Genomic DNA, 15697 nt, shown 5'->3' with positions numbered 1-15697 from the left:
AATTAAACTATTATGTTAAAAAGTTATCTTTTTGTTCAAAAATTCAACTTCTGTCTTGTAATTCCGTTATTTTTGTTTGGGAATTGATAGGTTTTCCTTAAAAATTGCACTAATACACTTTTTTCATTCAGGTTTCATCTTTTTTAATTGGAAATTGAAGGACTTCGTGGAAAATTAGTTTTTTTTTGAGAATCAATTTTTTCTACAGCAAATTTAACAATTCCATTTTTCGTTTAAAATTGATCGTTTTTATTTTAAAATTGTACTAGTTGATTTAAAATAAACTTTTTAATTATAAATACATATTTTCGGCTTAAAGATTCAACATTTCTGTTGAAAATTCGTCTGTTTCGCTTGAAAATTCAACCTCTTTGTTAAAATGTCGCCTTTGTTAATCGAAAATTCTATTATTTTCGCCAGAAAGTAAACAATTTGATTGCAAATGAACTTTTTGGTTTGCAAATTCAACGGTTTTTTTTTGTTGAAATTTTGTTCTCTCTTGAATAAAAAATATTTCCTGTTCGAAAATTCCACACTTGTAGAAAATGCGTCTTTTTGGATTCTCTTTCGGTAGAAGTTTGATCTTTTTTGCTTAAAAATAAAACTTACTGGTTAAAAATTAATCTGGTTTGCTTAAGAAATAAATCTGTGTATTTTGGTTGAATCAAATTTTTTTAAATTTAAAATAAAAATATTTTTCGGTTGAATTATCTACTATTACATTTTTGTCTGAAAATTCAACTATTTGGTGAAAAGTTGATCTTTTCGGGTTTAAGAGTCAACCCTCAAAAATGAGATATTCTAGCTTCAAAGGTAAGCTTTTTCGTTTAAAATTCATCTCTGTTGGTAGGAAATCATTTTTTTTTATTTAGCTGCTTTCTTGAAAATTCAATATATTTCGACTTGAAATCATAAGCGTTTCATATTGAATTCAATTTGGTAACTGAAAATTAATTTTATTTCAAATAATTTATTCCCCTATTATTTCCCTATTTTAATGAAAAATTACCCTATTTCTTCAGCTTTTATTTTATGCGTTTATTAAATGATATCACAAAGATTTTTCGATAAATTATGAAGAAGACAAGGAGAGGTGAAAAAAGTATTCAAAATAACATGACATAGTTTTTGAATGGCCCCAAATCTTACTATTTAATTTAAAAAATTTTTTTTTTATTCAGAACAAATTCCTTAGGTAAACCATAATTTCATATACAAGATGCAAAGACTAATTATATAAGTTAATATTTTGAAAAAGAATAAAAATGGCTTGGTAGCAATAATAATCAAAATAGCTTGAAAGCAATAATAATAAAAATAGCTTGAATTTAACGTAATTTTAAAAACTGCAATATAAAAATATAAACAAAAACAGATTAATCAGGTTGATCTACTTTTGTATGTGCAGCATTTTTTTTAGATGGATTTGAATACTGATGACTAAATACTCCTATATCAAAATTACTTTTAAAACTGAATCACTTTTCGATGGCATTTTTTTTTTAGTATATATTCAAATACAACGTGGAGAATTCTGGAGAAATTCTTGTGCGTTCCTATGAAGGTTGCGGTAAAATTAGAAGCCGTGTAACTTTAGGTGGAAGCGCATAAGTAGAGAACGCTGTCTACGTAAGACCTAATTTTTGGCAACAGATGAGATTCTGTAACCAATTTTAAACATTGTATCTCGTCATTTAAATTAAATTCTAACTCTGTTATTAAATTATTTAATTTATTTATTAAATTTAGTTGTAAGTTATTAAATTGGTTTCACTTACCCATTTGGTTTATTTTAATAATTAATTTTTAATTTAGCATTTCAAAAATTAAAATGAAGAAGCTGGAAATAAAAAACACCATGCAAATTGAGAAGAAAGTCTATTATGTTACTAAAGACCTTTCTTTCTTCTAATTAAAGCAACTGTCAAACGCTATTGAGATTAAGGTTCTTTATAAGGATGAAAGTTATCCTTTCATTCCTAATCGAGAAAGAAAGCATAGTAATTGAGACAATAATTTTTCTCAAGATTATTAAAAATTGATCACTTCTTTAAGCGTTTATGGTCTAAAAAAAATGGTTATTTTTTCTAATATCCAATACATCATCTGGGAATTCCCAATATACCATGCCAATAAAAACAAAGCTTTCGAGAGCGAGTTTTAAACAAACAAGAAAAACTGATGAAGGAAAATATAATATAGGAGAAAGTTTTGAAATTCGACTCTTACATTGTATGTAGCACAGCCAGAAATTCTCAAAAATAGTCGCTGGTCTACAAAATTCTCAAAATATATCTCATATAATATTTGTTTATAATCTTTGCTTTGGTCAATCTTTTTTTTATAAAAAAATTGTTTTTGAATTTTTTTAATGTTTCTAGATATCATTAAATGCATTATTTAACGATTTGACTAATGTCTATCTGTAGGAAGTGCAGGAGTTAATAGCAACGTTTATGACAGCAATAAAGTTAAAATAAGGGGAGATTGCCCATGACAGTCAGGGAGGATGTAGCATTGAACTTAACTACTTAATAAACTATTAGTCACTTTGCTTTAAACTAAAACTTATAACAAAGTTTATTTTTTCACGTGGTATTATTATTCTTCACAATCATGACAACAGTTTTTTTTATTCAACGATAAATAATATAATTTAGTTAAATAAATTTTTGATATTATATATACATACATTATCGACAAAAATGCGCATCAATAATATTCTTTCCATTAAACATTACTTTCAATACCATTTAATGAATATTCTAAACTAGCAATAATTGCTCGATACGTGCACTTTTTACACTTTTTTATTTTGACTGCCTACTCATAAAATTAAAATAAAATATATACGTCAATTTAAAGTACTATAAAATAAATCATCATAAATTAAAAAAAACTGTTTAAAAAACTAAATCGAATTGCATACAATTTTAGTTTAATTTCCCTTTAAATTTTTTATTTGATTGGCTTTCAGTAAACTGTTAATTTTATTGAAACATGAGATTTTATCCTATCAGGAATTAGAAGCAATACAAAAAAATTAATAATTTATTCAGGGTTTTTATATGTTAATCAGATGTTTTGGAAAGACTTTGTGGAATTCTCAGTCTTGAGGATTTAAAATTGAAAACTCTTCAATTTAAAAAATGTATTTTAGAGAAATTAGCAAATATAAATCTTCGAAATTGAAGAAATTTCTAATGTAAATCATCAAATTACAGTTTAAAAAATTTTTAAACTTAAAACTTGCATATTTTTTAATTTTCAAAATAAAAAATGGTTTATTTTAAAATGTTTGAATAAAAAACCTTAAATTTGGATAATTTTGAAGGCCAAAAGTCAATATTTCAATTTTAAATCTTCATAATTAAGAAATTTGGAATATAAATAAAAAAAATTAGAGAATTTTCAATGGTCAATTTTTTAAATTAAAAACTCTTCAATTTTTAAATATTTAAAATACGAAGTTCTGAAATTTCGAAGCGTAAGAATTTAAAATTCTTAAATTAAAAAATACAAATTATTGAATATTCAAGATTTATATTTTTAGGGAATTTTATTTGAGCTTTTGTTATTGGTTCATTTTTGAAGAGCTACATTTGAAGATTCTTTAGTTTTAAATATTTTCAATTTGAAATTTTCCAAGATTTCAATTGAAAATTGTTTAATTTAAAAGATTTATTAATAAAAAATGCTTGATTTCGGATGATTTTAACGAATTTCTAAATAAATAATCAAGTTTCCAATTATAAATCTACAAAAATAAAGAAATTTCGCATGTAAAAATTATATGTATATAATATTATACATTATCGTATAAAAATTAAATAATTTTTGTTGTAAAATTTCAAATTTGCATAATATTTTAATCGTAAATTGTCAATATTAAAAAATGTTTGATGTTAAAGATCTTCAATTTAAATTACTGCAATTTCAAATAGTCACAATTGAAAAATCTTGGATTTTGAAAATATATAATTATAAACTCTTCAACTCTTAAGATTCTTTTTCAAAGGTGAGTAATTTGGAACTTTTTTAAAACAGTTCAATCTGGAATATTTGCAGTTTAAAATTATTCAACGTTTACGTTTTTCAATGAAAAACTCTTGAATTTTAATTATGCATGAATAAAAATTATTATGAACTATTTGCCGTTACGGAAATTCCACAAGACTAAGCCCCTTTTTATTTCCATCAGGGCTAATCTTAAGATTTAAAAAAATTTAATAAATTATAAAAATTAAAAGCTCTTCAATTTATAAGATTTACAATTCAAAGTTCTACAATTTTGAAGAGTTACACTATTGAAAACTCTTTAGATATTAAACAATGTATACATTTATAATTAAAAATTCTTATTTAAGTTTTAATGTTTATAGTTTAAAATCTTGAAGATCTATCAACTTTTAATGTCTATCATATTAAAAGATGATGTATTTTTGAATTTTTTGCTTCAAGTATTGCAATTTTGAAGATTTATAATTGAAAGCTCTTCAATTTAAGAAATGTATATTTTATGATTTCGAATACCAAAGTAAAGTTTTCAATTTTAAATCGTAAAATTTACAGAGATTTCGAATTTAAAGCCTCAAAATGACAGCTTTTTTAATTTTAAGACATCAAAACTTCCTAACTTTTAATTATAATTAGTAAAAATTAAAAACTCTACAATTATGAAGATTGGTAATAGAAAATCTATATTAAAGATTTCCAGATTAAAATTTTTCATTTGTAAACAGGCATTAACAAAAAATCTTTAATTTCGAGGATTTGGAAGATAAGAATGAAAGGTTTTTCAATTATAAATCAGCTTAATTGATAAAATTTCAAATGATAATTATCAAATGTTTCATCATCAATTTTTAACCATCAAACTTTTTTTGGGAATAGTTCTTCTTTTTGAAGATTTACAATTAAAAATTCTTCAATTTTCACAATTTTCAACTTATAAGAATTGTGCTTAAAGACTCTTCAGTATATAATGTACATTAAAAAAATTATCCAATTTTGAATGCTTTTTTGGAATAGTCCAAGTCTGAAAATTTAAAAATAAATGTATTCAATTATAAATTTGTAATTGCAAATTCTTCAAAAGTGAACAATAAAAATTAAAACATTGATTTACATTTTATAAAATGTCAAATGAACGTATATTAATAAACATTTAAACAAGGTCAGAGTGAATAAATAAAGTTGAAGATTCTTATTGTACATATAATAATCGCTTTTATCAATTATTAATAAATGCTATTAGATCATTAATTTAAAAACAATCCAAATAAATATTTATCAGAGACATTCAAGTATTAAACTATTTTTTATCGGAAGTCGGTTTTCTCGATCAATTTCGGTGGATGTAGTCTAAGATTATTTATTTTAAGATGAGCTTTCTGAATTTCCATTTTCTCCAACATACGTCAAGTACACGAATATGACCGAATTTCTTCACCTTTGATCACTCAAACATGTGTAGAGCTCTTGTCAATATTTGAAAGGCGAGCAATCCAGATTTCGATTCCTGGAGAATTCTGTACCTTTACTGAGAAAATGCAAAATTCAATTGAAGGCGATTCCTTTTCTTTTCTTATTGCCAATCACAATGAAAAACTATTTGTAAAAAATAATCATTTTGGTGATTATTTGTTTGTAAATGTTTTTTTATTGTGATTTTACAATAATCAAAATAAAAAATACGAAAAAATAAAAAAGAGAAGGAAGGAAATTTGGTTGGTTGCCTTCTCACTTTTCTTTTCTCTTTTTTATTTTTTTTCAAAAAAAAAGAATTTTTTTCTTTTCTTTTTTATGAAAACTAGCTTCTTCTTCCAAATTACAATGGAAATATTTTATAGTTATCCAAATTTAGTGGTTGGATTCTTGATTTTATTTTCTGGAATTTTGCAGATTAACATGAATATAGTACGTTAAATAGGATTTTAAATTTGATATCAATCTCATTTAAATGGCTTTAATTTTAATTATATATTTTTATTTATTCAAATTTTACTTAGCTGAAGTTTGCAACGTTTATAAACAAAAATAAATGTTTATTTTTTATTTTCTATCTAAATTTCGAAGTCCCTAGGTGTGTAAAACTAGGTGTCCCTAGGTGTGTTTATTAAGAATTATTGCGATTAAACAAATTTTTTTGTTGTCTGCCACCAGGTGCAAATAATCACAAAAAGATATTTTTAAAATTTTATAATTTCGTTTATAAACGTTGCGAACTACAGTCATATCAAATTGTAAGAAACCGTTTTTTAAGTTTATGAAACTGAAGTTTGAAATGAATTTAAATGCATATACATTTTTTTTAATCAAAATAATATCATTTTCTGGTTGAAAATTCGTTTTTTCTTGAAAATTCTTCTTTTTTGGATTCAAAATTAAAATGTGTTTTAGAAAATTCCTTTTTTTCTTTGAAAATTGAAAAACTTAGTAGAGAATTCCACTATTTGGTTCAAGAATCATATTTTCGGTTGAAAATTGAACTGTTTGGTAGATTATGTATCGTTTCGGCTTGAAAATTCAACAACTTGCTTGATTTTTTTCTTTCTTAAATGAAAAATCATTTTTAGTTGAAGATTGATGTTTTTGATAGAAAATTTAAATTTCTTGTTGAAAATTTGTTTGTTGTTTTGATGACAAATTACGTTTTTGTCTTGAATACACTTTTTTGTAGAAATTTCCTCTTTTAGCATGAAAATTTAACAATTTGTTTGGAAAATGAAGTTTAAAATTTAAAGTTACCTTGTTTTATTGAAAATTTAACTATTTTGTTGAAAATTTGTTTTTTGTTTTGATGATAAATTACGTTTTTGCGTTGAATAAACTTTTTTGCAGAAATTTCCTCTTTTAGCGTGAAAATTTAACAATTTGTTTGGAAATTAAAGTAGAAAATTTAAAGTTAACTTATTTTGTTGAAAATTTAATTGTTTTGTTAAAAGGATATAATTTTCATTTGATAGTTCAACTGTTTTGCAGCAAATTCGTATTTTTGGCTTGGAAATTTAAAAATTTCATAGGAAATTATAAAATTTGACAGAAAATTGTATTGTTTGGTTGAAAACTTATATTTGGGTTAAAAATTCAAGAGTATTATAGAAATTTCGTATTTTTGCTTGAACATTCAACAATTTGCTTCAAATTTATTTCTTTATTGAGTTAAGAATCATTCTTGATTTAAGATTCATCTCTTTGGTTATAAATTTGACTATTTTTGTTCAGAAACATTTATAGTGTTGAAAATTCGCCAGTTTGTGTCGAAAAATAAACTGCATTTTCAAAATCTCGTCGTTTTGCCTTAAAATATAAGCTTGGTTGGAAATTATAGTGTTCAGTTGAAACTAATTTTTTTTTAATTCAACTGTTTTGTTGAAAACATATTATTTTTCATTCAAAACTCAACTGTTTGATTGACAATTTATCCCTTTTGCTTGAAAATTCAACAATTTGCTCAAAATTTTTTTCTTTCTGGACTGAAAGATATTTCTTGGTTGAAGATTTGCTGAATTTTTTTTCTTTCTGAACTGAAAAATCTTTCTTGGTTGAAGATTTATCTCTTAGGTTGGAAAATGAACTATTTTGTCAATAGAGCATTTTTTTGTTAAAAAGTCATACTTTTGCGTTGAAAAATAAATTTGGTGCGAAAATTTCGTGTTTTGGCCTTACAATTTAAAAATTTGTTTAGACATTCAAATTTTAGGTTCGAAGTAAACTTTTTTTGTTGAAAATTTAATTGTTTCGTTAAAAATGTATTTTTGTCGTGTTGAAAATTTATCTGGTTTAAGATTCAACTCTTTGTTTGAAAATTAAATGTTTTTGTGAAAATTCGTTTTTTAAGTTGAAAATTAGTTTTTTGGTAGAAAATGCCCAATTTCGAGTTGATGACTAAATTTTTGTGTAGAAAATCCTTTTTTTCTTCAAAAATTAAACTATATAGCTGGAAATTAATTTTGTTGGTTGCAAATTAAACTGTTATGCAAACAATTCTTCTTTTATGGTTGAAGTATCAACTTTTATATTTATAGTTGAGAATTCATCTTTTGGATTCCAATTTTTTCTGATTGAATTACTTTCTTGCAAAATCATCAGTCGAACATACAAAAGACAAGGCTCGACTGCCGTTCCAACGAACAATTTTTGTCTTGTGCACACATCCAAATTTTGTATGATAATTCGAGAACCATTTAATGTTTTATGACGTTCTTGTTCTCAATTTAAAAAGGAAATATCAGACTTTAATTTAGCGAAGTTTCAATTTTTCTACTAACTTCCCAAAAGCATGAAGAGAGTGTAAGTTTAGAATAGAAAATTTCTCAAAAACAGAAAATAGGTCAGTCTTTCGCACAAACTACCTTGGCCCCCATTATTGGACCTTTGTTTGTGTAGGGCTCAATCGACGTGGAGTTAAATAAGAAGTTTCAACTTTTTAAAAATCTTTCTAAATTAATTTTTCGCCGAAATATTCTCTTTATAAAACAAGCCTATTTTTAATTTGATTTGACTTGATATTTTTCAAATCTCATGAAAATTTTTCGGATTCTTGGAAAATACCTTGAAATATTAAAAATCCTCTGAAATCCCTTTATTATATTAAAATCAATTTAAAATTCCTTTAAATCTTTTTAAATACCTTAAAATATTTTGAAGGTATTTAAAATCTCTTTAAATTATTTATATATATCGAAAATTTATAGGAATCTTTTTAAATTCCTTAAATTTTTCAAAATATTTCAAAAAATGTTGTGATCAAAATACAATGTTCCTAATTGTTAAAATTTTCTTTAAAAATACGCTGAAACCTTAAGAATTATTTAAAGTCCCTTTAATGTATTGAGATCTGTTGACAATTCCTTGACATCAATTTAAATGTCGTAAAATTTTTCGATTATCCTTAAAATATTTGAAAATCTCTAAAATAATTAAAATCCTACGAAATTCCTAAATACTTGTAAATAAATTATTTGAAATTTTTCGAAAATTTATTAAGATAGTTTATGAGAAACTTTATTATGAGAAGAATAATTTGAATTTTTTTTACTCTAAACCTATACAATTCCTTAGAAATCCTTTGATGTGTTTGGAAATTTTAAATATTCTGTCAAATCACTAAATCTTTAGAATATCCTAAAATCTTATGAATCCTATATGGAATCCTTCCAAATATTGCGAAATTGAAGAAAATTCTTCAAAACCGCATGGAATTTTTGAAATCCTGATAAAAATCTCATAGTCTCTTCAAATCTTTGAAATCTTAATACTAGTAAATCCGTTGAAACCCTTATAAACTTTGCAATCCCATAATTAAATATTAAAATAATATTAAATCCCAGTCTTATTTTTTCAATATTTTATAAAAACTAAAGAAGCGAAGAAATCTGTTGAGAAAATCGTGTAAAGCTCTTAATTCATGGAGTAAATAACGCATTTAATTAGAGTTACGAGTGATATTTTTTGTGAAAAACAGTTTGCAATTTTTTAAATAACTAAAATCACTTGCTTCTTTTCATATGAAAAATGGAGAAATTTCGAATTTTTTTTCGAATTTCTTACACTACTTCGCTTATCAGGCAGTATTTTTTTACCTCAACGAAATCGATCTGAAAAAATAACTATCCATAAAGTAACTAATATCGCTCGTAGAATTTATTAACTGCGTTATTAGTTTCAGAAAATAGTATCTTTTCGGGATTTTCGCAGAAAAATAATGGTTTAAGCAAATAAAAATTATTTTCGTAATTACGAAATATCATTAAAAATATATTACTGTCAAGATGCGTTTATTGTGTTATTGATTGAGGACAGAAATAATTTTTTACGATTTGACGGGAAATATTATGCAAATATAATGCAAATATAAATTGTTTAAACGATTTAAAAACATCTTAAAATAAACATTACTCTTGCAACTCATCAACTGTATGATTCAGTACAAATAATAATTGTTTAAACAAGTTAAAATTATTTAAAAAAATACTTGGACACTTATCCCTTATTGAATAAAAATAATGAATGTTAACATTATTTTAACCTCTCTTTAGCATGATTTTTACATAAAACTTCTATTTTTCATTTGTTAAGGCATTTTCCGAACAGAATACAAGGGAGTTGGAGGGGTCAAAATAAAAATTTATTGGATGAAAATTGTTCCTTGAATATTCCTTTTAAAGGTAAGTAAAATTTTATTTACAAAAAGTTAATAACGTTTGTTTCTTTTTTGCATTAAAAAAATATATAATATGGCTAGAAGAGCATTTTTTCGGCTCCTAATGTATCTAAGGTATCTTTGCCTCCGGGTTTTTCAAATTAACAATTCACACTCAATAACTTTTTATTTTAACCCCTCCAAGCCCCTTCTATTGTATCCGGAAAATGCACCCGAAATTAATTTTTATTTTATAACTCACAAGTTTTAAAGTATTTTTAAACTAATTTTAAATAGTTAAAAGAATTATTTTTTGTTTAAATAACTTATTTGTTGTGTAAATTCTGAAAAGGTATTGTTTTTCGGGATAAATGATACAGTTGCTGAATTAAATAAGCCATATGTATTTTTTAGCATATTTGATAATTAATAAAACAATTTATTGAATTAGGAATTTAATGAAAAAACCCTATTTTAGATCATGCGGTTGCAAAGAATTTTCTTGAATTTTTGAAGATTTAGAAGGATTTCATATTGGATTCATAAGATTTTAGAATATTTAAAGGGGTTTTTAGAAAATTTTAAACATTACCAATTATTTCAAAGGAATTTAAGGGAATCAAAAGGAACTTTATCAACTTTTTGAGAATTTTAATCGTTTTAAGAGATTTCAAAAGCTCTTATAAAAGTATCCTAAAGGATTTCCCGAAAATTTCAAAGAATTTCAAAGTATTTTCAGATTTTACGATATATGAAATGATCTCAAGAAATTTTGAACGGGAAATTTCACGGGATTTTAAAATATGTTGAAGGGATTTGAAATATTTTAAGGAATTTTATGACACCTAGAAATTTTCAATAGATTTAAATAAATCAAAGGAATTTTAAGAAACTGAAAATATTTTTGAGGTTTTTTAAAAATATTTCAAGAAATTTTCAATGGATTACAATAAATTATGGTATTCTAGAAGACTTTAAAGATTTCAGGGTATTTTTAAAGATTCCTAAGAATTATCAAGAGATTCAAAAAAATTCCAGAAATTTTCCAAATTCCAAGAGATTACCAATGGCAATGAAAGTGATAGGGACCAATGACAGAGGATGTTCGGTTACAAAGTTTAGTATTTGGTTGGAAATTTTATTATTTTGAAGTCATCCTTTGGGTTATATATTCAGCTGCGTTGTTGAAAGTTTAAATATTCCATTTTTGTGAAATAAATTTCTTGCGTTAAAAAATTTTCTTTTGTTTTGACCCCTTTTTTTGAAAATTCATTTTTTTGTAATACAAAAATTTATCTCTCTTTTTTTTTAATGTAGCTATTTTGTTAAAAATTTCTTTGGTGTTTTTGTTGATAATTAATTTTCTCTATTAACAATGAATCTATTTTGTTAAAAACTCGTGATTTTTGGTTAAAAATTGAACTATTTCGTTCGAAATTTTTCTTTTTCAGTTCAAAATTCATCTGCTTAAAATTGAGCTATTCTATTTTTTTAAATTAATATCCCGCTATAAAAGAAAAACATATTTTGTATTTAAGCCCTTCTGTCGTTAATTCATTTTCATTGAAATTCATCATTTTCTTTGAAAAATAATCTCTTTTCTTGAATATGTAACTGTTTTGTTAATAATTTGTTTGTTTTCTCTTGGTTGATAATTAATTTTTTTCTAAGTAACAATGTGACTATTTCATTTTTAGTTGAAAATATATTTTTTCTATTGGAAATTGATCTTTCCTAGTTGAAAATTCATCCTTTCATATTAAAAATGTAACTTTTTGAGTCTAAATTGATCTGACATAGTTAAAAATTCAACCATTTGTAGAGAAATAAATAATTCGGTTTAAAATCAACTTTTTTGTTAAAATTCATATTTTTGAGTTAGAAATTCAAATTGGGTTGGCTTTGAAATTAAGCAATTTTGTTGAAAATTCGCGCTTTTTGGTCGAAAATTGATCTTCTCGTTAGAAAATTGATTTTTGTTGCAAATTTAATTATTATGTTAAAAATAATCTATTTGAGTTGAAAATTTAAGAACTTGGTTGAAAGTTGAACCATTTTGTAAAAAATTTATATTTTTTCCAAGATGCACTTTGATTTAAAATTGAAATTTTTGGTTGAAAATTATTTTGTTTTTTTGCATAAAAATTAAGTCTTTTGTTTGAAATTTTGACGTATCCATTTTAGTTTAAAAGAATTTGAAATAAAATTGGGATGTTTTTGAAATATTTGAGAAGATCTCAAGATAATTAAAAAATGTGTTGATATTCATTGAAATATATAAGTAATTCTTCATTTTGAAAAATTAATCTTTACAGAATATTTGAAGACTTAAAAAATTAGAAAAGATTTCAAAATTGTCATAAACGAATCCCCAAGATTTTAGGACAATTTTATGAATAATTAATCAGTTGAAAAGATATTTACAAAATTTACAAATAAACTTGAATAAACTTTTATATTTAACATTATTTTTCCCTTTAAATTATAATTTGCCTAACATTTTTTTTTTTGATTGAGAAATGCTTATTTGGTGGAAAATTTGTTTTGAACATTCAATACATTTTTTTTGACAATTCATCTTTTTTGTACAAGAGTCAGTGATTAAAAAGAAACTTTCTTGTTGAAAAATCAACTTTTCTAGTTAAATATGCAACTGTTTTGTTGAAAATTCGTCTTTTTTGGCTAAAAGTTAGTCTTCTTGGTTGAAAATTAGTTCTTTTGATTCAGAATTAAACAACAATTTTTTTTAAATGAAATCAAATGTTTTTGATTTAAAATGAATAGCTTATTCGGTTGAAGTATCAACTATTCAATGTTTTTTTAAGAATTCATCTTTTTTGGTTCTAAAATTAACTATTTGGTCAAAAGCTGAACTACTTCATAAAAAAGTCATTTTTTTCGTTAGAGATTATGTTAGCTAAAAGGTCATCTTTTTTTGGTAGAAAATTAATCTTCCTGCTAGAAACTTCAAACGTTTCGTTGAAAATTTAACTATTTCGCTGAAAATGAACTATTTTGTTTAAAATTTGTCCTCTTTGGATGAATTTAACTATTTTCGTAAATAAAATACAATTTTTTTGGATTGTAATATTAACTATTACATTTTTTGTGAATTTTTAATTTTTGTTTGAAAAAATCAACCATTGGTTGAAGATAAACTTTTTTGTTACAATTTTTATTTGACATATCTGAAATTAAAAAACCTTTTTTTTTTAATTCCTGAAGAACTTCAGAAAAATTATATATATATAATCTTATAAAGAAATATACACATAAGCCGAAAAACATTTATTGAAAATAATTAAACCTATATAGAAATCTTTATAGTTTTTAATAACAAAATCTAAACAAATACTTTTTACGACTCACCAATTACACATGCTGCTACTGCTAATTGAATTACAGTTCCCTTCATTTTCGGCCGTCGTTGGTTCCCGCGCTTCAAACAGGAAGTAAAAGAAGAAGGTCACAAAAACACTAAGTTCAATTCATTAAACACTTTTCACACTCATGGAAAGGATCGTCACTTCGTTGCAAATCACTTCCAGGCACTCGATTCACCCTTATATTTTTAGACACACACTTTCACTTCATCGTTTGCTCATCTGCCAAGAAGAAATGAAACAAAAAATTTTCCGGAATTTTCAACTAAAACAAAAATAAACACCAACATATATTCAAAGGAATTTCTTTAATTCATCATAATGAAAATTAGAATTTTAGATAATGACTCTAATTGATTATAAATAAATTATTATTCAATTAGAATTTGTTGCAACTTATTAAAGAAAAGATAAAAGAAAAGAAAGTCCTGAAAATCCCAAAATGATTATTGTTAAATTAAGGGATTTGATACAGGCTGAATAACGTAAACAAGCATTTGTGCATTCCCGAAAAAAAGCATAAAAAGTAAATAAAATAACTTTCAAAACATTGTTCTTATTTATATTTGAATTTATTTATACGAAGGCAACCACCTGTTACTTTGTATCACTATCCACTTTTTACCATCCCACCTATTCTATTTGTGATAAACTCATTCTAAAAATGTCCCGAATTTTAACTGCAAATTACTCATTAATGTCATTTGTGAGTTTGATTTATTATTGAATGAAACACTTGGAGGACGGTTTCGCGAGGAGGAAGAAGAGCGCGCGTTACGAACGCTTCGCGCGATCAGACAAATCTGGTCTATAGCCTAGACCGGTGGATCAGACATTCGCAGCTTTTACGTTCACCGCAATCACAAATCAAGCCCACCAGTCTCTTCTTCGGACTCTCGCTCTTCCCTGGGTTCTCCAACCAGTCACCACAAACGACGTCGACGATTCTTCCCCTTCTATGCCATCACCACCTCCGCATTTCGTGAGCCAATGTTGAGGATGCTTGATATTTTTGTACATCCACTACCCACATTAAGCGTTTTTCACCGGGGTGGAGGCGGAGGAACCACCGAAGAACCAGGATGAGGGAAATTCAGTAGATCAAGCCGTATTGCGTAAGCCCGTTCTTCTGGGTCTCACTGACAACCAGAGTACAAAGTTACGAACATCCTTCCTTGATGGTCACGTTTCAGAGACCCAATCACCATTCATGGATGAATGGAGAAGCTTCCGCTCGATGTTGAATGTCCTTTTATTTTGAGATTGCAGACAAAGGGTAATGAGACTAATATCGGGCCACCCTTCATTTGTCCCTCCTTTAATTCTCACCGGAGAATATTAAATAAGAAAAAAAATTAAGTTGGCGTTCAAAAACTACGTCACGCTCATTTGAAAACTTTTTCCAACCATCTTCTTCTTCGTGTCAGATCATCACCTCAATCTTAAATCCACGAGGGTACGTCATAAATACAAGCACCACCCCACTTCGTTAAGTTAGTATTGTTTCTTCGATTTCATTTGATAAGCGCCTAAAATGAAACACGAAACATAAGGAAAAGTGACCAGAATAATTTAAAAATGGAGAAAATGAAGTGATTCTTTTTACGAAAATAGAGGAATAATAAGAGAATAAATTATTCTTATAAAATTCATCTGTGAGTACCATATCGAATTCAGTATAAAAAGCTCATGATTTCAATTTGAAATATATAGCAGTTTTCTTAAAATAATTCAGTTTTCAACCAAAAAGATTGATTTTCTACCAAAAGAGATAAATTTGCAACGAAAGAAATGAGTTTTTAAGATATAAAGTACAGTGTTTGAGGAAATACTTGACTTTTAAACCTGAAAAGATATAATTTTCAACCAAATAGTCAATTTTTCAACAAACAAATTAATTTTAGACTAACTGGTTTCATTTACAACCAAATAGTTGCACTTTCCTTTTTCAACTAAATAAGATTAATTTTAATACTAAAAGACGAATTTGCAAAAAAGTATTTAAATTTTCAAACAAAAGAGATGACTTTCTAACAAAATAGTTGAATTTTCAACTAAATTATTAAATTTGTTACAAAATATTCGAGTTTCCAGCCAACGAATTTTCGAAATAAAAAATTAACTTTGACCAAAAGCAGTTGCAATTTCAACCATTTATTAAAATCTG

The 15697-nt window shown here is 25.3% G+C and overlaps 1 protein-coding gene across 1 annotated transcript in view; it reads right to left on the bottom strand.

Moving 5' to 3' along the window:
* The window catches only part of LOC117181119 (xaa-Pro aminopeptidase 1-like), a 276118-nt gene extending 261630 nt beyond the window's left edge, over positions 1-14488 (bottom strand). The window contains exons 1-2 of the mRNA XM_033373686.1: positions 14125-14488; positions 13517-13795 (exon numbers count right to left, since the gene is read on the bottom strand). Coding sequence (XP_033229577.1) covers positions 13517-13562 — 46 coding nt within the window. The 5' untranslated portion in view covers positions 13563-13795; positions 14125-14488. The remainder of the gene's footprint in view (positions 1-13516; positions 13796-14124) is intronic.
* Positions 14489-15697: the final 1209 nt, after the last annotated feature.

This window comes from Belonocnema kinseyi, chromosome 10, assembly GCF_010883055.1.
Source record: "Belonocnema kinseyi isolate 2016_QV_RU_SX_M_011 chromosome 10, B_treatae_v1, whole genome shotgun sequence".
Lineage (NCBI taxonomy): Eukaryota > Metazoa > Arthropoda > Insecta > Hymenoptera > Cynipidae > Belonocnema > Belonocnema kinseyi.
The sequence above is the reverse complement of the archived record's forward strand: the minus strand, read 5'-3'. Positions and strand labels throughout refer to the sequence as shown.